This window comes from Dromiciops gliroides, chromosome 1 (assembly GCF_019393635.1).
Source record: "Dromiciops gliroides isolate mDroGli1 chromosome 1, mDroGli1.pri, whole genome shotgun sequence".
In the NCBI taxonomy this organism is placed as follows: domain Eukaryota; kingdom Metazoa; phylum Chordata; class Mammalia; order Microbiotheria; family Microbiotheriidae; genus Dromiciops; species Dromiciops gliroides.
Genome location: NC_057861.1, coordinates 58,576,931 through 58,602,650, shown reverse-complemented (window position 1 = coordinate 58,602,650; position 25,720 = coordinate 58,576,931). Strand labels below are relative to the sequence as shown.

The following is a 25,720-nucleotide window of genomic DNA, read 5'->3' as shown; positions in this document are numbered from 1 at the left end:
GTGACATTGATTTTTAAAAATTTTATTTTATTTTTTTCAATCAGCAAAGAGCTGCTTTTTTTCCCCCTCTCCCCACTCCCATTGAGAATGAAGGAAAAACAAAATCTTTGTTACAAACATGTTGTCAAGCAAAACAAATTTGCTCACTGGCCATGTCCAGAAACAATTTATGTTTCTTTGTGAGCTCTGGGTCCTGGCCTCTCTATCAGGAGGTGGGCAGCATGTCTTTGTATCCCTACCACTTAGCACAGTGTTTAGCACATAGTTAATGCTTAATAAATATTTATTGACCAACGGTATACAAACAACTTGTCAAAGAAGTTCTGAGAATGAAGAGGACTTACCTGTTTGAGGGAATTACTGCTGGCTTCATGGAGGAGGTGGCATTTGAGTTGGGCCTTGAAGACTGGTCAGGGAGTGGGGACAGTGGGAAAGGTTGGGGGAGGAAGATATGTTAGACATGGAAAGCAACAAGACAGGGACTGTCTTTTATTTATTTTTTGGTTTTTTGGTGAGCACAGTGCCTGGAACAGAAGAGGGGCTTACTACATGTTTATTGACTGGCTACACAGATAACTGCATAAAGAAACTATACCTATGTTAGCAAGCCAGTATTTCCCATCTGCCTTTTAAGAAAGATTCAAATTCAGGGATAGAGAGGGGAAAATCATGTCTTCTGGGAATAGCAAGTCTTGTGCCTAGGGGTACATGAAGAGGAATACTAGGAGATAAGTGTAGACAGGTATGTTGGAGTCGATTGGAGAAGGGCCTGAATTGGGCTTTTATTTGGGCAATAGAAGGCCACTGTGGGGCAGCTTGGTGGCCTAGTAGATATAGCACTGACCCTGAAGTTAGGCAAATCTCACCTCAGATACTTACTAGCTGTGTGACCCTGGGCAAGTCACTTAACCCCCATTGCCTTAACATCTGGGGCCATCTCTGGTTGGATCGATGAATATCTTGCCACTGGACCTAGATGGCTTTGGAGGAGAGAGTGAGATTGGTGACCTTGCACAGCTCTACCTCACTTAAATCCAATTCAGTGCAAGTCATGACATCACCGTGATGTCACCGTCCTGTTTGAGAACAAAGGACAAAGAACAAAACAACAGAAGGCCACTGAAAGCATGGAAATAGGAGAGACCGGTTTAGAACAACAGCCTGACTGCTCATAAAGGAGCAACCCGAGGCAGGGAGATTGGCTAGGAAGTCATTGTGGTCCAAGACAGAGATGATAAGGACTTCCTACTGGCAGCTTGGGGTGCCATTGCCTCAAACTTTGGACTCACTTTCCCTTCTATCTATTCTTTTTTTTTTTTTTTTTAGTGAGGCAATTGAGGTTAAGTGACTTGCCCAGGGTCACACAGCTAGTAAGTGTTAAGTGTCTGAGGCCGGATTTGAACTGGGGTCCTCCTGACTCCAGGGCTGGTGCTCTATCCACTTCACCACCTAGATGCCCTTCTTCTATCTATTCTATCAAAATTGTTCTGTATCCTCTTCCCTGAAGATTTTGCTCTGGGATGTCCAAGGAAATTGATACAGAATAATGTTGCCCAGGACAATGGTATTAGGCAAGAAGGTCACTAAAACAATATAGCCAAATGCAGTCATTAATATCTGGAAATTTGATATAATGAAGTTTCAACAACAGCCTATTTCTAGCATTGTTGTCATGGACTTGAGAGCTCTGTGGGATGGCAGAACTGCCCACTCAATTCACACACCTCTTGGGTTTTATTTAGTCTCGGTGTCTCAGACAACTATCTCTTTTCTAAAATTTTATTTTATTTTATTTTTATTTTTGTGGGGCAATGAGGGTTAAGTGACTTGCTCAAGGTCACATAGCTAGTAGGTGTCAAGTGTCTGAGGTCAGGATTTGAACTCAGGTCCTCCTGACATCCAGGGCTTTATCTACTACTCCCACCTAGCTGCTTCCCCATATTTTTCTCCAATTATATGTAAAGACAATTTTATAGCATTTATTTTTTCACTTAATAGTATTTCATTCCCCCCAATTACATGTAAAGATAGTTTTCCATTTGAATAGCAGTTAATTTTTTCCAATTACATGTAAAGATAGTCTTTGATATTATTATTTTTTTTAAGTGAGGTGACTTGGGGTTAAGTGACTTGTCCAGGGTCACACAGCTAGTAAGTGTTTAAATGTCTGAGGCTAGATTATTTGAACTCAGGGTACTCCTGATTCAGGGCTGGTGCTCTCCTCCACTGCTCCACCTAGCTGCCCTGATAATCATTTTTATGAGATTTTGAGTTCTGAATTTTTCCTCCTTCCCTCTCTCCCACCCCTTCTCTCTCCCCCTCCCCAAGACAGCAAGCAATATGATGTTATATATGGGCAATCATGTTAAACGTATTTCCACATTAGTCATGTTTTAAAGAAGAATTAGAACAAAGGGGAAGAAAAACTACAAGAAAGAAAAAAACAAACAAAAACAAAAGAATTAGTGAAAATAGTATGCATTCAGACTCCACACGTCTTTCTCTGGGTGTGGAGAGCATTTTCCATCATGAGTGTTTTGGAATTGTCTTGGATCATTGTTTATTCAGCATAGTTTTTTTTTTTTTTTAAAGAGGCACTTTATTTTTTGCAGGGCAAGGAGGGTTAAGTGACTTGCCCAGGGTCACCCCAGCTAGTAAGTGTCAAGTTTCTGAAGCAGGATTTGAACTCAGGTACTCCAGAATCCAGGCCGGTGCTTTACCACCTGTGCCATCTAGCTGCCCCTAGCATTAATTTTTCTTTTTTTTTAGTGAGGCAATTGGGGTTAAGTGACTTGCCCATGGTCACACAGCTAGTAAGTGTTAAGTGTCTGAGCTGGATTTGAGCTCAGGTACTCCTGACTCCAGGGCCGGTGCTCTATCCACTGTGCCACTAGCTGCCCCGCCCTAGCATTAAATTTTTGTTAAAATTTGAGTTCCAAATTTTTTTCTCTTCTTCCCTCCCCTTCCCCCTTTCTTAAAATGGTAAGCAATTTGATATGGGTTATTTATGTGCAATCATGTAAAACATATTTTCATATTAGTCACAGTTATGAGAGAAGAAACAAGACCAAAAGGAAAAAAAAAACATGAAAAAAATAAAGTGAAAATAGTATGCTTCAATCTGCATTGAGTCCATCAGTTTTGTTCCTCTGGATGTGGAGAGCATTTTCATCATGAATCCTTTGTAATTTTCCTTGGATCACTCATATTGCTGAGAAGAGTTAAGTCTTCATGGCTGATCATGACACAGTGTTGCTGTTACTGTGTACAATGCTTTTCTGGTTTTGTTCATTTCACTCTGCATCAGTTCATACAAGTAGATAACTCTTTAAGAGTATAGATTGTAGGCGAGTTGCTAATCTGACTCAGGGGAGTGACTTCCACCACTGGGAGATGCCTATGCTTATAAATTGCATTTCTGAGCCAACACATATTCATTCCCTTTATCTACTGGCCAGGTAGAAAAATTCTCTCTGCCGATCCAGGTGTACATGCTCTGAAGCTTAAAGGGTTTTGCTTTTTGTTTGTTTGTTTTTTTTTTAATTCAGCCAGCATTTATTAAATGTAAGCTACTCTGCTAGGTGCAGAGTACAAGGGTAGAAATAATGAGGTCTGTCTTCACTGAGTTTACAATCTAATGTGGAGATAAGTACACAAAAAACTGATATAAAATAGAATTCAAGAGCAGAAAAGAAGTGCAAAGGATAAAGACAAATTAGAGAAGGAAGAAAACACTTTCAGGTACTAACAACAACATTTATATAGTTCTTACTATTGTGCTAAGCACTGTGCTACGTGTTCTACAATCATTATCTCATTTGGTACTCATAAACACACCTAGGAGGTGGGTGCTATCATTATCCTCCAGTTTACAGTTCTCAGGGTCATATGGCTAGAAGGGTCCAAGGATAGATTTGAACACAGGTCCTGCCCAATACTCCATCCACAACTGTTCCATCTAAGCTGGCCTTTATCCCCCAGATTGAGGGAAAGAGGAAACATGCTAGAAGAAGTGGCTACCTGACGTAGGCTTTCAAGAAAGAGAAGGTTTTCAGTAGGTATGGATTGGAGGTGGAAGAGAAAGGTCATTAAAAGCATGGCATGAGCAAAGGTATGACGACAAAGGGAGAGCAAATGTGATCGATTAAAGAGTCTAATTTGTCTGAAAGAGAGAGCATGGAGGGGAATAATATTGTGAAATAAGGCTGGAAGGTAGGCTGTGGAGGACCTTGGATGCCAGATTAAGGATTTTTATACTTTTAATCCATAGGAAATTTGAGCATTATGGTGTGATGTGGACACAGTGGCAAAGTAAAAAAAAAATTATATAAGTTGTAATGTAAAAAAGTAGACTGGAGTTCTAATTTAAAACGATAGCCAACCACAATCTCAGAGGATGCTGCATACCTCCTTACGAGATAGATGAAGCTTAAAGTTCCTTAGAGAATTGCTTAGGGTTGTTGTTATTTGTCCTTTGTTCTTCTTTTTTTTTTTTGGTTGAGGCAATTGGGGTTTAAGTGACTTGCCCCGGGTCACCACAGCTAGTAAGTGTCAAGTGTCTGACGTCTGGATTGAACTCAGGTCCTCCTGACTCCAGGGCCGGTGCTTTATCCACCTGCGCCACCTAGCTGACCCATTTGTCCTCTTGTTCTTGAAGAGGACCATGGCAACAGAGTGATGTCATGACTTGCAGTGAATTAGATTTAAGTAAGACAGGGTTGTTCAAAGGTCACCAAGATCACTCATATCAGGATTACTGTAGATGGCCCCAGATGTTCAAAGCAATTGGGATTAAGTGACTTGCCCAGGGTCATACAGGTAGTAAATGTCTGAGGTGAGATTTGAACTCAGATTCTCCTAACTTCAGGGCCAAGTACTCTATCTATTGCACTACCTAACTGCCCCCTGCTTAGAAAATATAAGCACAAAGTACAATCATTCCAATACTTCAGGGTTATACTCTCTCCTGGAAGCTAGGTTGTATACCAGGTCTAGAGTCATCAAGACTCATCTTTCTGAGTTCAAATCTGGACTCAGACTCTTTCTAGTTGTGTGAACCTGGGCAAAATAACTTCACCCTGTTTGCCTCAGTTCTCCTCATCTGTAAAATGAGCTGGAGAAGGCAAAGGGCAAACCACTCCAGTATCTTTGCCAAGAAATTACCAAATGGGCTCATGAAGAGTTGTACATGTCTGAATTGATTGAACCACCACCACCCACAATAACATCATTCTCCCCTACACCCATAGTCTCTAAGGAGAGTAATCACTCCAAGCTCAGTTATATATAACATGGATGAGTCCTTGACTTGGCTTACCAATTAGACTGGGTCTCAGAGGTTACTTGCGGAAGGTCACTCCTTGCCACTTCTGGGCATTGATTCTAGACAAACTGTCATAACAACCTGGATTGGGGAAATCCCATCTCCTATCCCTTCTGAAAGGGAAAAGAAAAACTAAGAGGCCAAGGACGAAGGTTCATTTTTCATGGGCCATATGGCTTACAGAGGTGAGAAGACCCAAGGTCTTCCCATTATAGCACTGTCTCCCACTGGACACTACCAGTGAAGGAGTCCAGTCACCAGCAGCTAAAGGAGGAGGTGGTAGAAAGATGGGTGAAGCTCACTAGGCCCTTTTTGAATGCTTCTTCAGCCTTTCAAAGAGCTTTTCATTACCACATCTTTAGCCAAAAAGAACCCGTCATAGAATGTCTACAAATGTTCCCATAGTCTCTGCAACACTCTTCCATTGCATGTCATCAGGGACTCTCCTTGGAAGAAGGCTCCCTAACCTTCCCACTTGGGGAGATGCCATCAGAGGTTGTTCTGTATATATGCAGACCCCCACTGTATATGCAAAGGATTTAATCTCTACTGGAGAAATGTTAGGCATCAGTTCAGCACTGGTGGATGTTTGTAGGGAACACACAAGTCAGAACTTCACTTCACCCTAACTGATCAGCCCTATACTTTGTGCACAAGGCAGGAACCGATAATAGGAAAGCAGAAATCGTCAACATTTGTATCAGTCCTTCCCACTGTGCTCCTCTTAGCCTAATTATCTTTCTTCTGGATTATTGCAATAACCTCCTTACCTGGCTTCCCTGATGCATCTCTTTCCTCCCAATCCACCATATATAGGCTGGACAGTCACCTTCTTAAACCCAGCTTTGATTGGGGATCCAGTGTGGTATAATGGAAAGAACACTTGATCTTGAGTCAGTAGACCTGAATTCTAATTCTGACAACAATATTTACTTGCTATGTGATTCTAGGCAAGTCCCTCACACTCACACTTTACTGGAGGCTCAGATACCTCTTCTATTAAAATGTGGAAAATAATATTTACACTCTCAACTTCATGCAGTTATAAGAAAATCTTCTGAATAAACTAATAATAAGTATTATAAATTGATCGCATCAATGATTAGCAGTCCTTAATATTGTTACTAAGTTACAATGCTAATCACTTACTGATGGTGCATTTTATGCCTCACAGGTGTTGTGGATTCTCTTCTGGCAGAGCCCTCTCTCATCGTCATCATCGTTGGGGTCTTCACATTCACTATTACCCTTTGTCGGTTGCATGGAGCCCTCAGGGCATACTCCCCTGCTGCTGGAAAATGGTAAGACATTGCATATTTACAGATTACAGGGAGCCAGAGATACCTAAGGAAACCCCTCCCCCTGGTACACTATGACCAAAGGCTTTACCATTCTCCCTACATGTAGGTCTCACCTGGATCACTTTCTCTCCCTCTAAGACAATCAGAAGAACAGATCAGTCTAATAAATCCCAGCTGAGAGGTTCAGGCTCTCCCTGCTTTTATCTACCGCTTATAGGCAGGCTCAGAGTTGGGGAGAAGATGGTACCTTCCTTGGGGGGCACCTGCCTCCCCTGCAGTCCAGCTGCTGGGCCTCCTTCACTATTGCAAAATGTTGGGAAACCACCATTTAAATGCTGTTGAACATACTGACTTCAGTTTGAGATGTAAAAAGCTGAATTGCTAAGTTTACTTGTGCTTGCACTTTCAACTTAATAATAGACTTGTTTTTTTTTTTCCTCCTCAGAAAGGTGTAAGAAGAATTTCCATCTATTTATTTAGAATCTAGTTGGTGTTACTGTGCAGTACCAATTATTAGCCATAAGAGGGAGACCTCCCTTACTTCACGGTCAGGCTTTATACTGAGAAGCCACTAATTTGCTTGGAAATGGTTTTTAGCCACAGCCTTGGCAATCGCTCGTGTTCCTCCCCCCCCCCCCCCTCCTTTTTTTTTTTGCAGGGCAATGAGGGTTAAGCGACTTGCCCAGGGTCACACAGATAGTGTCAAGTGTCTGAGGCCGGATTTGAATTCAGGTCCTCCTGAATCCAGGGCCAGTGCTTTATCCACTGTGCCACCTAGCTGCCCCCTATCCCTCTTGTTTTGTAAGGGGCTTCATAGGTTTCAGAGCATTTTCATGTCCTGTGAGTGCAGATGCTCACAAACAGCTCCTCCTCCCTGAGGAAGGCAGGGGAAGAATTATGATCCTATTTTACAGATGGGAAAACTGAGGCTCAGGAAGACATAAAGTGAGTGACTTCTCTCTGGCCACATGTCAATCCAGTTAACGGTGAACCTAGATTTGAAACTTGGATTTCCTGAGTTGGGGATTATTACTATTTCAGCCCTGCCTTACGTCAGGCACGAGCCCCTGGCTGAGAGCAGGCTGTTTCCCAAGGTGCTGCTTTCTTCCTTTAGTTTGCTGTGATGTTGCTGCTGATCTTCGTGCTCCAGATCGTGGCTGTGGGAGTGGCCTTTCTCTTCTCTGTCTGGTAACAAGAACCAAGCGGGTTCTGGATTCTGATGGGCACTGGAACACCCTTAAGGCTTACCCTCATGTCAAGCCTTTTTCATTGGACGTGAACTTAATCACAGACCTCTCCAGGAGGAAAGAAATAGGGGAGAATCTGAATCTGTTTTTTCCTCCAGTTGTGCCTGGTTCATTCAAATAACTGACTTGGAGGTGACCTCAAAACCTAGAACTTCAGAGCTGAAAGGGACTTTAGAACAAAGAATATCAGACTGGGAAGAGAATGTAGAACATTAGAACTAGAAGGGAATTTAGAACAGAGAATGTCAGAGCTGGGAAGACCCTTAGAACAGAGAATGTCTTTGCTGAGAGAGTACTTAGAACAGAGAATGTCAGAGCTGGGAGGGCCCTTAGAAACACAGGATGTCAGGGCTAGGGTCTTAGGATATATTGGGAAGGCTAATTCTCTTCCTTCCACCCCCACCTCCCTTCCCACCAATTTTACAGATGAGTAACTAGAGAGTGGAAGTGGATTATTGATCCAGGTTACCCAGCCAGTTAGTGGCAGAGTTTTGTCTAGTCGTTTCACAGTAATGTCATTAAGGCAGCTTTTGACTCTCTGTCCAGAGCTTTTTCTATCCTACTGTGAAACTTTCCTTGTTAGGTGTAGAATTATTGGAAGGAGTAGTCAGGAGTTCAAATGCTGCCTTAGGCACGTAGCTATACGACACTAGGCAAACCACCCAACCCTTCTGCCTCAGTTTCCTCATCTGTAAAAAGGGAATAATAAATAGCCCCCTATTCCAAAGAGCCATTTTGAGGATCAAATGAGATAATCTATGTAAAGCACTTTGTCAATCATGAAGCACTCTTATGGTAAGGGGATAGGAAGGATATCCTTGAGAGTTTTTGGATTAAGTTCCATTTTCTGACCAAGCGGAATAGAATCTGGATAGAGGAATCCTCAACAGGGAGGTGGGGTAATGACAGTCTGGAGAGCTGAGTCCATCAACTACGTTCTCTTGGTTTTGAGCTGCAGGTGATGGATAAGGCTGCATTCTTCATGGGAAAAGCCGTAGCCAGCTACCGGGATGATCTGGATTTACAAAATCTCATTGACTACATACAGAAGAAGGTAAGAAACAGGTGGGGTATTGTAGTGGCAAGAAGCCCTGGGCTGGGAGTCAGGAGACCAGTCGTTGCCTGGTTGGGCAACCTGAGATCCAGTTTCCTCATCTGTAGAATTAGGAATTGGGAAGAAGTAATTTCTAAGGTTCTCCCAGTTCTACTTCAAGGGAATTCTCCCATATTTTGGGGGACTAAGGATCAATAAGTCACAGAATCTCTGGGGTGGAAGGGGAGACCATAGGGCATTGAGTGTAACCCAAGCCTGAAAAAGAATCCCTGGTATTCATGTGTTCATTCAACCTTTGCTTGAAGTCTGCCAACCATGGGGAACCCACTACCTTCTGAAAGAGCCTAATCCAGCTTGAGATAGCTCTAATTGCTGAGTCTAATAATTGGTAGTATTTCTATATCATTTACTATGTGCCAGGCACTATGCTAAATGCTTTCTAAATATCATCTTATTTGATCCTCCTAGGAGTCAGGTGCTGTCATTATTCCCATTTTCCATTGAGAAATCTGAGGCAGGCAGGGGTTAAGTGATTTGTCCAGGGTCATACAGTAAGGTTTACAAGACAGTTTTGGGTAAGATCCTGTAGGCCATAGAAGTAGGTACATTTTAGCAAAAGGGAAAGGATGCTTAAACTGTTGCTAGAGCCTTTGGCATAGCCTCTTACATCCATCCAAACAAAAGAGCTCCTTCTCAGTTAATTAGCGTTTGTTTAGTTCCTTGTGATTGTTCAGTCCTTTCTAGTCACTTCCAACTCTTTGTGACACCATTTGGGGTTTTCTTAGCAGAGATACCAGAGTGGTTTGCCATTTCCTCCTTCCAGGTCATTTTACAGATGAGGAAACTGAGGCAAACAGGGTTAAGTGACTTGCCCAGAGTCATACAGCTAAGTAAGTGTCTGAGGCCAGATTTGAACTCAGGAAGAGGAGTCTTCTTGACTCTGGGCCAGGCACTCTATCCACTGAGCCACCTCACTCCCCTGTTAAACTTCTACTATGTGCCTTATTAGATAAGAATAAAGAGATGTGGGTAAGTTCCTGGAACTCTTGGATGTCTGTGAGTTTTCTTTTCTAACTGTAAAGTGACTGAGAGAAAGGGGGTTGCAGAAGGAGACAGCTGTATGTTCAGTGTCACCCAGAAAAATTAAAAATGAAATGAAACAGCAAAGAGCACGAGATGAAGTCAGTTATGTCCTCTCAAAAATCCACTTTCAACACGCAGCCTCCTACCATCCTGGCTGGACACTGGCTTATCAGAATACTTCCTGTCTGTAGTTCCCAGAAGTGAGCATGATCTTCTGCATGTTAATATATACAGCAGAGTATGGTGCGCTAGACTCTATTTAGGTTTCATATGAACCAGACAGGAGGGGAGAAGTGGGGTTTATGACCAGCCCAGTAATTTGATACACAAATAAATGCCTGACCCTCATACCTTTCTGAGGATAACTAGGTACATTTACATTTGACTTGGCAGGTGAGACATTCAGGGGTTTAGGCCAGGTTTTGGATAAAGAGATCAGGCTTTGGTGCCAGATATTTGAGCCCTACGTCCCCCACTTTGCTAAGGAATGTACCTTAGAAAAACTCGGCATTTAAAGCCTCCACAATTGAACTCCCTCTCACCTTGCCAATCGTCACTGCCTATTACTTCCTTTCATGCACTTTCCGTTCCACAACAATTGGGCAGTTAACTGTCTCCTACACTCGACATCCCAATCTCCTGCCTCTGTGCCTTTGCACAGATGGTCCTGTGTCTGCAATGCCCTCTCTCCTCATCTACCTCTGGTAGAATCCTGGCTTCTTAAGGGTTTTTTTGTTTTGTTTTGTTGTTTTTTGGTGGGGCAATGGGGGTTAAGTGACTTGCCAAGGGTCACACAGCTAGTGTCAAGTGTCTGAGGCCAGATTTGAACTCAGGTCCTCCTGAATGCAGGGCCAGTGCTTTATCCACTGTACCACCTAGCTGCCCCCTTATCCTGGCTTCTTTAAACTACAACTTGGGTGCCACCTACTACACAAGCCTTTCCTGATCCCTCCCCCAGTTATTAGAACTTTCTCCCTCTTGAAATCACTTTGTATATTCTTTGGACTCAATTATTAGTGCGTGTGTATCGTATCTCCCAATAGGACGATTTTATTAATGTCTTTGTATATCGAATGCTTAGTGTCAAGCCTGGCAATTGCAGGCACTTAAGAAACGCTTGTGGAGTCAGCCAAGGTTTTTAAAGTAGCTACCCATGTCAAAACAGTCCTTTCCTTCAAGGAGGCCACATTCTCATGTGAATCTGTCAGAGCTCATGACCTTAACCACAGCTTTTGAGAGGCTGGGGCCACCTGTAGTGCAGGAATCAAAACACACTATTGATTAAGGCTGCATAATTAAGTCTCTGCTCTTCTTCTGGGTGATAGAAAACTCCCTTCTGGGACCTCGCCTCCAGCTGGGCTAATTCAGCATCAGATCTATGGTACCAAAGGTCAGCCAGACATTCTGTTCTAATGCTGCCTTTTCTCTCCAGTTTGAGTGCTGTGGAGTGCGTTCCTACACAGACTGGGCCCAGAATGAATATTTTGACTGTAGCATCTCCAATCCAAGCCTGGAACGTTGTGCCGTCCCTTTCTCCTGCTGCGTCCCAGAGAAGGAACAGGTGAGCCCTTGCTACGGGCAGGGTCCTTTTTCTGTTCCTTTTCTCCACTGCATGATTTAAAAGGCAGTGATGGGAAAAGCAACTTTAATATTGCTAATATAAAATACAATATTCCCTTCTCTGTCAAAAGTCTGTCCTGACCATAGCTTGAAGAGAAGCCCCTCCCTCTAGAGAATTCTAGCAATGTCGCAGCATTTCTGCTCTTAAGGCACTTACTTCACTCATTTGATTTCTGCAAGAGGGTCATGACATTGGGGTGATGTCATGACTTGCATTTAATTTGAATTGGATTTAAGTGAGGGAGGGTTGTATAAGGTTGTCAACATCACTCTGTCCTCCAGAGTCATCTAGATCCAGTGGCAAGATATACATCAGGATGATTGGAGATGGCTTTGGATGTTTGAGGCAGTTGTGCCCAGGGTCACACAGCTAGTAAGTGTCTGAGGTGAGATTTGAACACAGGGCCTCCTGACTGCAGGGCTAGTGCTCTATCCACTGTGCCACCTAGATGGATTAGTTGGACTGTACTCCACCCTGGGAATCTAAATTCTGTTTATCTAATAAACAGAGACTAAGTAGGGCTAGCCACAGTTCCAAAAAGTGACTCAAGTGTCCTTGCCCCCTCATTAAGGTTTGGGGCAAGTTGGATCATGAAGAGTAAAAACAACTAGAATGAAGTAGGTTCTCTGGAACCTCATGACCAAGCCTCTCTCCTCAGGGGACCCTCCCCTTTTTCCTCCTGAATGTACAAAAACCTTTCTGTAAGTTTTCTTGGTGAATACCCATGTCCTCAGATGTATGGATGTGCCAGGCTTGAAACCTTCTTTGTCTCAATTAAAGAAGCCTTTTCCTCTGCTTGATTCAGTGGATAGAATGTCGGGTCTGGAATCAGGAAGACCTGAGTTCAAATTTGAGCTCAGACACTAGCTATGTAACATTGGGCAAGTCACTTAATCCTCTTTGCCTCGGTTTCTTCATTTGTAAAATGAGCTAGAGAAGGAAATGGCAAACCGCTCCAGTATATATTTGCCAAGAAAACCCCAAATGGGGTCATGAAGAATCACACAGGATTGAACAAAAACAAGAAGAAAGTTTTACACTGTCTCTCCTAGCTCCCAGTACAGACATTTCTCTGCTTATAGGAAGTACTTAACTTTTTTCTTGAATTGAATTTTTTGAATAGTTATTTCTAGGGGGCTTTATAAGCTATTATGTGGAAGGCATTTGTTCACTTAAGCAGGAAATTATTAAGCACCTTCTTTGTGCGAGGCACTCATTAAATTCTAGGAAAAATAGTCCCTGCTCTCACGGATTTTATATTCTTGGGGTTGGGGGTGGTAGAGATGAGGAAAATAAAATTTACACAGATAAAAATGTAAAATAATTTGAAGAAGGGCAATAGAAATGGGGAATTAACAAAGGAGGTGGTATCTGCCTTAAGCCTTGAAGGAAGTTAAGGATCCTAGGAGGCAGAGATAAGGAGGTGGAGTGTTCTAGTCACCCAAGGCCAGACAGTGCAAAGACAGAGGATGGAGATGGAGGGGCATGTATATAGCAGAGTGGGAAGATCACTTTGGCTGGAGTCATGTATAAGGAGGTAGGAAAAGGTTGAGGTCACATTGTAAAGGGCTTTACAAGCCACATGGAGGATGATCCTAGATGTAATAGGGAGCCACTGGAGTTTATTAGATAGTGATTTCTTTCAGACCTTTGTCTAAGGAAAATTTCTTTGGCTGCTGTGTATAGGATGGGCTGGAGATGGGAAAGACTTGGGGCAAGGACACCAATTAGGAAACCATTGAAAGAGTATAGGTGAGAGGGATGAGGGCCTGGAATGAAGGATGGTTATGGCAGTAGAGGTAGAAATGGAAAAATTGCTTAACCGACTGGATATTTAGGGTAGAGGAGAAGGAAGTCAAGGATAATGCCAAATTTATGAACCTGGAAGACTGGAAGGATGGTGCTGTTTTAAAGTTTGCATAGCATCTTACAAATATTATCTTACTTGATACTCACAACAACTCTGGAAGGTAGGTGCTGTTATTATTCTCTTATATAGATGAGAAAAATGAGGCAGACAGAGGGTAAGTGACTTGCCCAGGGTAATGTCTTCATATATAATGAATGTATTTTTGGGAAAAAGTAAATTAGGCTCTTAGGAGAATGTATTAACTATCTTCACCATGTTATCTGAGTAGTAATAGCCCAACATGTCAATTTGAGCAGAAGTTGGGAAATGTGGCTGCTTCTTCTTCTTCTTCTTCTTCTTCTTCTTCTTCTTCTTCTTCTTCTTCTTCTTCTTCTTCTTCTTCTTCTCCTCCTCCTCCTCCTTCTTCTTCTCCTTCTCCTTCTTCTTCTTCTTCTCCTCCTTCTCCTCCTTCTTCTCCTTCTTCTTCTCCTTCTCCTCTTCCTCCTCCTCCTCTTCCTCCTCCTCCTCCTCCTCTTCCTCCTCCTCCTCCTCCTCTTCCTCCTCCTCCTCCTCTTCCTCCTCCTCCTCCTCTTCCTCCTCCTCCTCCTCCTCCTCCTCTTCCTCTTCTTCCTTCTCCTCTTCCTTCTCTTCCTCTTCTTTTTCCTCCTCCTTTTCCTCCTTCTCCTCTTCCTCCTTCCAAAAAGCTTGGACAATTTACTTTTTGTCCTGCACAGTTTTAATTTATTTTTTGATGTAATTGGTCTTCTTTGAGAACAAAGGATGAACAACAATAACAAATGCATCAACAAAGGAATAAATGAAAAAGCTTATATTAAGTGCTTACTATGTGCCATAGGCACTGAGGATACAAATATCAAAGGGAGACAGGTCTTGTCCTCAGAGAGCTTATATTTTATTTCATTTTTTAAGTATTTTATTATTTCCAGTTACATATAAGGATAGTTTTCAACATTTGTTTTCATAGGATTTTTAGTTCTGATTTTTTCTCCCTCCCTCCTCCCCAAGATGGAAAGTAGTCTGATATAGGTTATATATGTACAATCACATTAAACATATTTCTTCATTAGTCATGTTGTGAAAGAAGAATCAGAACACAAGCGAAAAACCTCAAAAAAGAAGGAAAAAAACAGTCCAAAAGTAGAAACAGTATGGGTCAATCTGAATTCATAATCCATAGTTCTTTTTTCTGGGTGTTGAGAACATTTTCTATCATGAGTTCTTTGAAACTGTTTTGGATCATTGCACTGCTAAGAAGAGCCAAGTCTATCACCATTGTTCATCACACAATGTTGTTACTGTGTACAATGTTCTCCTGGTTCTGCTACTCTCAGTCAGCATCAGTTCATATAAGTCCTTCCAGGTTTCTCTGAACTCCTCCTGGTCATCATTTCTTACAGCACAATAGTATTCCATTACATTCATACGCCACAACTTGTTTAGCCATTCCCCTAGAGAGCTTATATTTTATTTGTTTTGTTTTTTTTTGTTGTTTTTTTTTGCAGGGCAACGAGGGTTAAGTGACTTGCCCAGGGTCACACAGCTAGTAAGTGTCAAGTGTCTGAGGCCAGATTTGAACTCAGGTACTCCTGAATCCAGGGCCGGTGCTTTACCACTGCGCTATCTAGCTGCCCCCGAGAGCTTATATTTTAAATAGGGGAAGAAAACATGTTGTATAAGAGTGGTGTCTAGGAAAGGGAATATTGGCCAGGATTGTTGACAAGAATGGTTATTGGAGGTATAGGGCCCCAGAAACAGATTGATTATGGTTCACAGACGGAATGTTAGGGGTGGAGGAATATAGGACAAATACAGTCACAGGGCAAGTGGCAAGATGCCTGTGTTGGAGCCCAGGATGGGATGTGAAGCCTGCTTTGGGGACAACTCGATAGAGTAGCTAGACAGAGATAGTTTCTTTTAGGCTCCAGGGCTGAAAATCTTCATCCTCTGGAGGCCAAGGCTCTCAGGATGATCCCTTTGAACTTTGACCACATTGTTCCTTGGATGACAAGCACACGTACAGCCAAGCCTGGACTCAAAGCCTTCCCAGCCTGGATGAAGCCGTCAGAAAGATACAGCATTTGTGCCCTGCTGCCATAACATTCAAGAACCCAGGATCAGGGGTGGCTAGGTGGCACAGTGGATAAAGCACTGGCCCTGGATTCAGGAGTACCTGAGTTCAAATCTGGCCTCAGACACTTGAAACTTACTAGCTGTGTGACCCTGGGCAAGTTACTTAACCCCCATTGCCCCGCAAAAAAAAAAAAAATAAAGAACCCAGGATCAGCTCTGAGAAGCATCAGAGTAGAATTTCTGGGCAGGCCTAATTATAATACTAAGGCTACCCAAGTATAGCTAATTATATTCACTCCAATTCTACTGAAGAGCTATGACTGATTTCACTGGTGTGGGGGCTCCCTCTGCTGGTATACATCATAATTCCTTCATCCTCCAGGAGTCCATCTTCCTGAATTGTTGAGATCCAAGTAATTTCATCCCGTTGTGTCCAGTCTTCTGTCAATAGGCTTCCCTGCATTTATCTAGACTGGCCCTCAGGTGGAAGGTACACACCCTTCACTAGATCTGAAGTCATACCTTTTCTAGTTTGGTCATAGACTAATTATAAAAAATAGCTCTTTTCTCTCACAAGTTTATCAACCATTTAAAAAAATCAACCATTCTGATACATCTTTCAGAGAACTATGGACTAGCATGATGTAGACATTTTTAGAGAGAAATCTACAATAAAATCATAGATATGAGAAACAGTGGGGTATGATATAGAGAGAGCTGGTCTTGGAGCTAGGAAGACCTGGGTTCAAGTCTCACCTTTGACACTTCTTAGCTGTGTGACCCTGGAAAAATCACTTGATCTCTCAGTGGCCTCTAAGGCAATTTTCTATGACTATAAGCTGCAGTGAAGGTGCTGACCTACATTAGTAGAGAGATTTTCCACATTTGGAGGTGCCCTATTAGAGATCTATTGAAGCTTTGACATTTCTACCTAATGCTACTGGTTCTATCTTCTGGATCCAAATAGAAATCCCTGTCCTTTAGCTCTGAATCTATGAGAGACCTTAGGGGATCATCTATTCTTTTTTCTTTTAAAAATTTTTTAATTTTTCATTTTTCTCAACTACATGTAAAGACATTTTTTTGAATTCTAAATTTTCTCCCACCCTCCCTTCTCTCCCCCCTCCTGAGACCATCAAGCAAGTTGATATAAGTTATACATTACTATCATGTTAAACATATTTCCACATTAATAATAACAAAAGGAAAAAATGCAAGAAAGAACAAACAAGAACAATAACAATAACAAAAAAGCAACAGTGAAAATAGTAAGGGATCATCTGTTGAGGAAACTGAGACCCAAAGAAGTTAAGATTTGTCCCCAAGTCCTTTAACTCCAGCATCCTTTTCACTAGACTACATGGCCTCACTGTATTTTTCTGGCATTTCAAGGAAGAGAAATGTAATCCCATTTGTTTAGTCTAATTCTGGGGTTTATTAATAGAAATAATATAAATCACCAGGGGCAGACTCACAAACATAAAAGGAAAAAGAGACATATACTTTGCTCTATTACTACCCCAGGTCTCTATCTTGTTCTTGTTCAGAGAAATGAAGCTGTCCAAATAATGCCAACTGGAAGAACCAAACAGAGAAAGGAAATTATAGACCAATTTCCCGATCAATAATGAAAAATTTTGGGGGCAGCTAGGTGGCGCAGTGGATAAAGCACCGGCCCTGGATTCAGGAGGACCTGAGTTCAAATCCGGACCTCAGACACTTGACACTTACTAGCTGTGTGACCCTGGGCAAGTCACTTAACCCCCATTGCCCCGCCAAAAAGAAAAAAAAAAGAAAAATTTTAGATAAAATACTAGCAAAAAAGATTACAGCAATACAGCACAAGGATCATACACTATGACCAGATGGGATTTATACCAGGAATGCAGGTCTGGTTCAATATTAGGGAAACTATCAGCATAACTGACCATATCAATAACAAAACCATGTAATGCCAACACTACCAAGAAATTCAGGCTGATTCTGAGGATCCAGGGGGTGTAGAGCTACTTGAAGTTCCAAGTTTCTAAGAAAACTTGATGTTTCCTACCTCCAAATGCTTATACAGGCTGTGTCCCATGTCTGGATTGCATTTCCTCCTCAGAATTCCTATTTTTATTCAAGGCTTACAGTCTGCCTCCTCCAGTGAATCTTTTCCTGTTGTCAATATGCTCTCCTTTCTCAAATTATCTTTTATTTTGTTTTTGTTCAGTCGTTTTTCAGTCATATCTGATTCTTTGTGACACCATTTGGGGTTTTTTTCTTTGGCAAGATACTGGAGTTGTTGCCATTTCCTTCTCTAGCTCATTTGACAGATGAGGAAAATGAGGCAAACAGGGTTAAGTAAATGTAAAGTATATGAACAGGCTGTTTTCAGATAAAGTAATCAAAGCTATTTTTAGTCATATGAAAAAATTCTCTAAATCACTATTGGTTAGAGAAATGCAAATTAAAACAACTCTGAGGTACCACTCCACACCTATCAAATTGGCAGAAAAGGAAAATGACAAATTTTGGAGGGGATGAAGGAAAATCGAGATACTTATTCAACGTTTGTAGAATTGTGAATTTATCCAACCATTTTGGAGAGCATTTTGGATCTATGCCTAAAGTGATATAAAACTATGCATGCCCTTTGACCCAGCAATACCAATACTAGTTGTGTATCCCAAAGAGACAAAAAACAAAAAGGAAAAGGACCTATAGGTACAAAAAAATTTATAGCAGCTCTTTTTGTGGTGGCAAAGAATTAGAGATGGAGGGGATGCCCATCAACTGGAGAATGGCTGAACAAGTTGTGGTATATGAGTGTGATGGAATACTATTATATTATAAGAAATGACAAATAGGATGCTCTCAGAAAAACCTGGAAAGACTTATATGAACTGATGCAAAGTGAAATGGGCAGAACCAGGAGAATATTGTACACAGTAACAGCAATATTGTATGATGATCAACTGTGAATGACTTAGCTATTCTCAGCAATACAATGATCTAAGACAATTTTAAAGGATTTATGATTAAAGGTGCTGTCCATCTCTAGAGAAAGAACTAATGGTATCTGAATACAGACTGATCTCTTTCTTTCACAATATGATTAATATAGAAATATGTTTTGTATGACCATTCATGTATAACCTATATAAAATTGCTTGCCTTCTCAAAGAGAGGAGAGGGGAGAGAGAGAAGGAAAAAAATTGGAACTTGCAATTAAAAAAATCCAAGTGTTAAAAATGGTTTTTACATGTAATTGGGAAAAATAAGATATTAAAATTAATGGGAACATAGAGTATACAAAGTGAAGTAATGGTGAAATGATCCTGGAGAGATATTGACCCAGGAGAAGAGATAAGGAAAAATACCACCTTCTTTTTGTGGGATACAGGATAAGTTGATGGGGGTCACTATTTTGGTAGCATTTACCTACCTGTTTTTCTTGGTCTTGAAGGAAGACTCTCTGGGCATGGGAAAAGGAATAAATCTGTTAATGACTATGTTGTTAGGATAAAAGCCATTAATGAGACTTAAAAGAAAAACAAAGAATATACCAAGACAGCCTCCAAAGCCTTACTCTGGATGCTGAGAGTTCTGAAGAACAAAAGGTAAGGTTTTTGGACCATGTGTCCCAACTACTTTGACTGGTTCCCAGTGCTGGGCTTTGTACACAGTAGGTACTAAATAAATGTATGTAAAATTGTATCAAACCTAATGTACACTGATTTATTATTTTTTGGGGGGGGGGCGGGGCTTTGGTTCCTTTTCTCCTGTAGAATGTTCTTAACACCATGTGTGGCTATGGAGTCCAGAATCTGAAAGCCTGGAAGGCAGAAAGCTTGATCCACACAGAAGGCTGTTTGGAGAAGATAGTCTCTTGGGGACGGAATAACCTATATCTGATTGCTGGATTGGCCCTGGGCCTTTTGGCAATGGAGGTAAAGAGAATGATCATTATAAAATAACAACAACACATTTAAGTAGGATTTTGAAGTTTGCAAAATGCCTTTCATTTATTTTCTTTTTTTCCCCCAAATTACATGTAAAAACATATTTTAATGTTGATTTTTAAAACTTTGTGTTCCAAATTCTCTTTCTCTCTTCCTTCCCCCCCCTTAAGAACTCAAGTAATTCAATATAAGTTATGCATCTATTTTCTCATTTGAACCTCACGACCACCCTGTGGAGGAGAGTGGCTATTATCGCCATTTTACAGATGTAGAAACTGATGGTGACATAGGTTAAGGAGCTGGTCTGGAATTACACAGCCAGAAGTGTCTGGAGGCAGGATTTGTGATCAGGTCTTTCTGGCCAAGCCTGGCACTTTACCCGCTGTGGAGGGATGATGAAAAGAGGCTGGAGAAATAGGAATGTCTCAGTATGTGTGCAAAACCCCTTTGCTAATTTCCTCATGTGATTCTCATAACAGCCCTGTATAGTAGAAAAAATATTGGATTCAGGAAGACCTGGATTCCAATCCTGCTTCTGACATTTGCCAGTTGGGTGACCCTGAATGTAGCCTAGTATTTTCTCCTCTATGCAGCTTCTGTAATGCTATGTGTTAAAAAATAATAATAAAGATACTATGTTGTGATCATTCGTCAGCCCTCCACAGTAGATAACCTCTCCGGGCCTAAAGCAAGTTCTTAGGTCTTATGTAGTAAGCCATAGATGAGCTGAGATCAAAATCCACACGGGCAGTTTTGCCACACAGACAAAATATCAAATCCTTTCCATTTTCTCACATGACATTCACACACATATGTATGTATACATATACATGTACTTGTACATATGCCACTAATGTTTATAAAGGGCTTTCCTGCCTACCACCCTAGGCAGCCAGGAGTACAAATACCATTTCCCCCATTTTACAGAAGAGCAAACAGACCAGAGTTAGGTGACTTGCCCAAGGTCACAAAGTGAGCTGGGGTTCCTGACTCCAGGCATCCTTTGCACTCCTCTCCACTGCCTTGGGATTTGTAGTGGGTGTAGTGGGAAAAGTCTTGGATTTGGAGACCAGGCTTCAAATTCTGCCTCTGCAAGGTATAAAGTAATTTAGCATTTCTCACTCACAAAATGCTGTCATTATTATTTACAGATGGGGAAGACAAGGCTCAGAGAGGTGAGGCGACATGCCTGTGTCAGGCACTGAACAAGTAGCTGAGTTGACCTTGAACCCAGCTCACTGCTTCTTTGTGTCTGTGTCCTATCCCTCCTGCAGGAATCACTGCCCATTTCCTTACACCAGTTCCCTGTACTCCCTCCCAGGGCTTCCAGGCCTGCAACGGTTTCTGGTTTTCTGGCTCTTTCCAATTTATAAGGCAATATCCTCACCCCAACCTGGTGTGATAGATAGTGTGACTTTTTTTTTTTTTAAATCTCCAAAGGGCTTTGAATGTGGAATCTGGAGAGTCAGCAGATTGTAATCTTACCTCTGGCACTTACTAGCTCTGTGACTTTAGGGGTACTGTGACTTCAGCTGTCTGAACCTCAGTTTCCTCTTCAGTAAAATTCAGTTAATGCCACCTACCTCTCAGAGTTATTATGTGGAGAATGCTTTATAAATCTTAAAGCACCATAGAAACATGAATTGTTTCCATGGTTGATGGGTGCTATATCTCATTCATTGGTCTCCCCTGAGCTGTGGGTCCTAGCATAGGGTCAGGGACACACTGTTGCTGTTTTGGTTGTTCAGCAATTTTTCAGTTGTGTTCTACTCTTTATGACCTCATTTACGGTTTCCTTGGCAGAAGTAACGGAGTGGTTTTGTTATTTCTTTCTCCAGCTCATTCTACAGATGAGGAAACTGAGGCAAACAGGGTTAAGTGACTTGCCCAGAGTCATACAGCTAGTAAGTGTCTGAGGCCAGGTTTGAACTCAGGAAGATAAGTCTTCTTGACTTCAGGTCTGGCACTCTATGCACTATGGCGCCACCTAGCTGCCCAGACACACAGGAGGTGCCCAGCAAACACTTCTGAATGAATGAATGAGTAAGTGAGTGAATATCTCTTCTTTCCCTCCAGGTTGTTGTCTTCTCTTTGGCTGTGACACTGATTTACCAGATCAGTTTTATAATTCAGAAGAGAACCAACACGAAGAGAGAATTGGGCCAGAAAGAGGAGAACTCAGGGCTCGATTCAGGCCTGGTTAGGGAGGACTGTAGATGAAGAACAGGAGAGGCAGCTGATCAAACAGAAACTCCTTGGGAAATCTGAGGAGCCACACTGAACTAGGACCATCACCCAGGAATGACTCACGGACATCTGGAATGCAACAGATGTTCCTCCCAGTCAGTCCTCGTGCATCTTGAGGAGAAAGAATTAAGAATGAGAAAACCTGGGTTTGAGTCTGGGGTCAGCCACTAACTTATAAATCACATCCCCTCTTTGGGCCTCAGGTTTTCTTTCTAAAATTCAATTTGATTTCATTTTTCCATCCCCTGTTCTCTCCCCTACTTTCCAGCCCCCCACTTGGAGGAAGCAAGGCAAAAAAAAAAACTCATGACAAACATACATAGTCATACAAAACAAATTGCTGTGTTACAGGCTTTGGTTTGTGTTGGACATGGGTCTCTCCAAGGTCTTTTTTAGCTCTAACAGTCAGTGTTCTGTTTCTGTAGGTGTCTTAGCTTTCACATTTGGTCTAAAGGCCCTTTCTGTGCTAACATTCTGTGTTTTATGCTTAAGTCCCTCCCAGCTCTGACTTTCCTCCTGGCACTGACACTACGGGAGTCTTTAAATTTGGGGTTGGTCCTGGGCCTGTGATTTCCCTGGCATAGGAAACTCCTCCACTCATATTGATTGGTACTTCCCCTTCAACTTAAAGCCTTAGAGAGAGGGAGGAAGTTGCCTGAAGTTTAGGGATTTTTGCCCTGGGTTCCACAGTCAGTATGTGTCAGGGGTGGGGCTACAACACAGGTTTTCCTGTTTCCAAGGCTGGTTGGCTATCTACTACACTGTAATGCTTTACATGACTCTATATTCCAATGAAAAGAAATGCTTTCCTTGTGAGCTTTCTGATGTTTTTGTTGGTCACACTCAGAGTAGTTTCCATGGAGATCATTTATCACAGAGGATCTGGGTCCAGGAGGCAGTCAAGAAGGCCTTGAAGATGCAACTCTGCAGGCCTAGAGGTTCTGTTTCTGTCCCCCATTTAAAGGTTTAGGATCCATGAATAAAATTCAAAGTGACAAAAATAATGAACTCCTGCAATAAAAATGAATATTGTTTGTGTGTTTTTTAAAGGAATGTAAAATACCAGGGGGGTTGGGAGGTGGGGAAAGAACTGAAATCTATAACCCAAGAGCCAAGCAGCTCCTGAGTAAATTGTTCCAGGTTAAGTGTGACATACAAATTGTCGAGCTAAGAACCAATGACTCAAGCATTTATTATAAACCACAGGCAAGAACTTGGCCAAGCCTTGATGTAAGTCTAATTTACAGTGGCCTCACAGGTTTTTTTCAAGCTTTCAAATTTATTTCTCTAAAGAATGTTGTTAGTCAATAAGTCAGTTAATAAATTATATGGGCAGCACCATCTGACAGCTGTAGAGACAGAATAACGGGTCATGTAGTTAGGAAACCTTAAATTCAAATGCTGCCTCAGAAATAGTTGCGTGATTCTGCCACCTTCTATATGAAGCATCCCCAGTGAGTGGTACACTCCCATCCCAAACCACTTTCTAGTAATTCTGTGCCTCTCATGTATGTACTTATGTAATGGGGGACTGACCAGTTGAAAGCCAAGTCCTGAGACCATATCTGGGGGACCCACATAGATGTTCTGGTGAGTCTGATTCTGAGCATGTGTGATGGAGGGTTCTCCTCTTGAGAGCCTGTGGTCTACTTACTGTGTGTCTTTTTGACTGGCCCATGAACTAGAACTGGGCCTCTACACAAATGATCCTGCATAGGCAACTCAGTATCTTTCCTATTTGGCTGCTGGGGACTTCTGGGTCAGGGAGTGATATGGCCCATTTTTCATCTGGACCATAGCCTGTGAACATGACTGTGCTGTTGCTTCTTTCTTTTAAAATCTTTCCTTTTATTTATTTTTTTATGAAAAAGTATTTATTTTCTCTCCCTCCCACTCCACTTCCCAATTTAAAAGGAAAAAAAAAAAAACCAAACTTTTTTTTTTTGTGAGGCAATCAGGGTTAAGTGACTTGCCCAGGGTCACACAGCTAGTAAGTGTCAAGTGTCTGAGGCTGTATTTGAACTCAGGTCCTCCTGACTCCAAGCCAGTACTCTATCCACTGTGCCACCTAGCTGCCCCCCCAAACTTCTTATAACAAATATGCATTATCAAAAAAACCCAAATTCACAGATTGTCCATGTCCAAAAAATGCACCTCCCATCTTGTATCCTGAATCTATCACTTGCCTGTCAGGAGGTAAGGTAGTATAGTTCATCATCATTTTTTTGTTTGTTTGTTTGTTTGTTTTTTGCGGGGCAATGAGGGTTAAGTGACTTCCCCAGGGTCACACAGTACGTGTCTGAGACTGGATTTGAACTCAGGTCCTCCTGAATCCAGGGCCAGAGCTTTATCCACCATGCCACCTAGCTGCTCCTATCATCAATTTTTTTGGAATCATAGTTTCTCATTGCATTGGTAAGATTTGGTAGATCTTTAAAAATTGTTTCAACAGTATTGTTCTTGTATAAATTGTTCTCCTAGTTCCCCCATTAGATTGTAAGTTCCTTGAGGGCAGGGACTTTTCCTCTTTTTGTGTTCCCACACTTGGCACAGTCCCTGAAATGTAGCAGATGTTTAATTTATTCATTGATTCACTTAGCATCAGTTTATGCCATAGAGTAGGTGGCAATGCCTTAATCATATATGTGTTGTAAAGGCCACTAGGACCTCTTCCATCCTTCTCCTTTCATACAACACTTAGCATCAGTTTATACAAGTCTTCACGGGTTTCTCTGAAACTCCTTTTTATAATTTCTTTTAAGGAGTTCTTTTCCTCAGTGAGGTTTTATATCTTTTTAAAAAAAATTTAATTTATTTTATTTATTTTGGTGGGGCAATGAGGGTTAAATGACTTGCCCAGGGTCACACAGCTAGTAAGTGTCAAGTGTCTGAGGTCAGATTTGAACTCAGGTCCTCCTGAATCCCAGGCCAGTGCTTTATCCACTGCACCACCTAGATGCCCCCTATACCTTTTTTTTTTTTTGCGGGGCAATGGGGGTTAAGTGACTTGCCCAGGATCACACAGCTAGTAAGTGTTAAGTGTCTGAGGCCGGATTTGAACTCAGGTCCTCCTGAATCCAGGGCCAGTGCTCTATCCACTGCGCCACCTAGTTGCCCCTAAATTACATTTTTTAAAAAACTCTATTGCCTTTGTGAAATTCCCAGCTTCTTTAATGACTTCTACCTAAAACAAAGATCCAGCAAAACTATCCATGTTCCCCCAACATTTGTGATGGCAGGTCCTAGAGCACGCCAGTTTCTGAGGAGTTAAACATAAATGATGGCTCAAAGAGCATCAAACCTGGAAAGGCCCATGGTGGGTGTGAGCACAAAGAAGAATCAGAGTAAAGAATATCATTAAAGAAATGCAGGATTGAAAAGAGAAGAGGAGCTGATCATGTGATGAGAGCAAAGACCCCTGGGGCCTGCCGTCCTGATTGGGGAGTTGTTGGCTGTCGTTGCCATTTCTTGAGTCGTCCAGCTGTGCTTGATTTACCCTCAGATCTACTCCCTCTCCAGACTGCTCTGCCTCCTCACCAGCAGGGATGGGGCTCCCCCACTTCCCCTCCCCCTTACCAGCTTCCCTTTCTAGTTTGTCTTACCCATTAGAATGTAAGCTCCTTGAGGGGAGGGACCTTCTTGTGTTCTTTCTCTTTACATCCCTAGTGCTCAGGGCAGTACTTGGCACATAAGTAAATGCTCTATCTTTATCTTCTTACTTTCTATTTGTGTATTTATGTATCTATCTGTGTATCTATGTATGTATCTGTCTGTCTATCTATCTATCTATTTATCATCATCATCTTCTTCTTTTTTAGTCATTTCAGTGGTGTCTGACTCTCCATGACACCATTTGGTGTTTTCTTGGCAAAGATACTGGAGTGGTTTGCCATTCCTTCTGCAGCTCATTTTACAGATGAGGAAACTGAGTCAAACAGGGTTAAATGACTTGCCCAGGGT

At 41.8% G+C, this 25,720-nt stretch overlaps 1 protein-coding gene and 1 pseudogene across 1 annotated transcript in view; one reads left to right on the top strand and one right to left on the bottom strand.

The window, feature by feature from the left end:
* Nucleotides 1-22,142, top strand: part of LOC122745049 (tetraspanin-33-like) — a gene marked incomplete at its 5' end in the record, with an annotated part of 28,288 nt that extends 6,146 nt beyond the window's left edge. Inside the window, 7 exon segments of the mRNA XM_043990399.1 lie at nt 6,498-6,624; nt 6,842-6,929; nt 7,739-7,807; nt 8,824-8,925; nt 11,441-11,569; nt 19,340-19,501; nt 21,590-22,142. Of these exon segments, the coding sequence (XP_043846334.1) occupies nt 6,498-6,624; nt 6,842-6,929; nt 7,739-7,807; nt 8,824-8,925; nt 11,441-11,569; nt 19,340-19,501; nt 21,590-21,733 (821 nt within the window).
* A 2,211-nt stretch (nt 22,143-24,353) lies between these two features.
* Nucleotides 24,354-24,457, bottom strand: LOC122737845 (annotated as a pseudogene).
* Between the last annotated feature and the right edge of the window lie 1,263 nt (nt 24,458-25,720).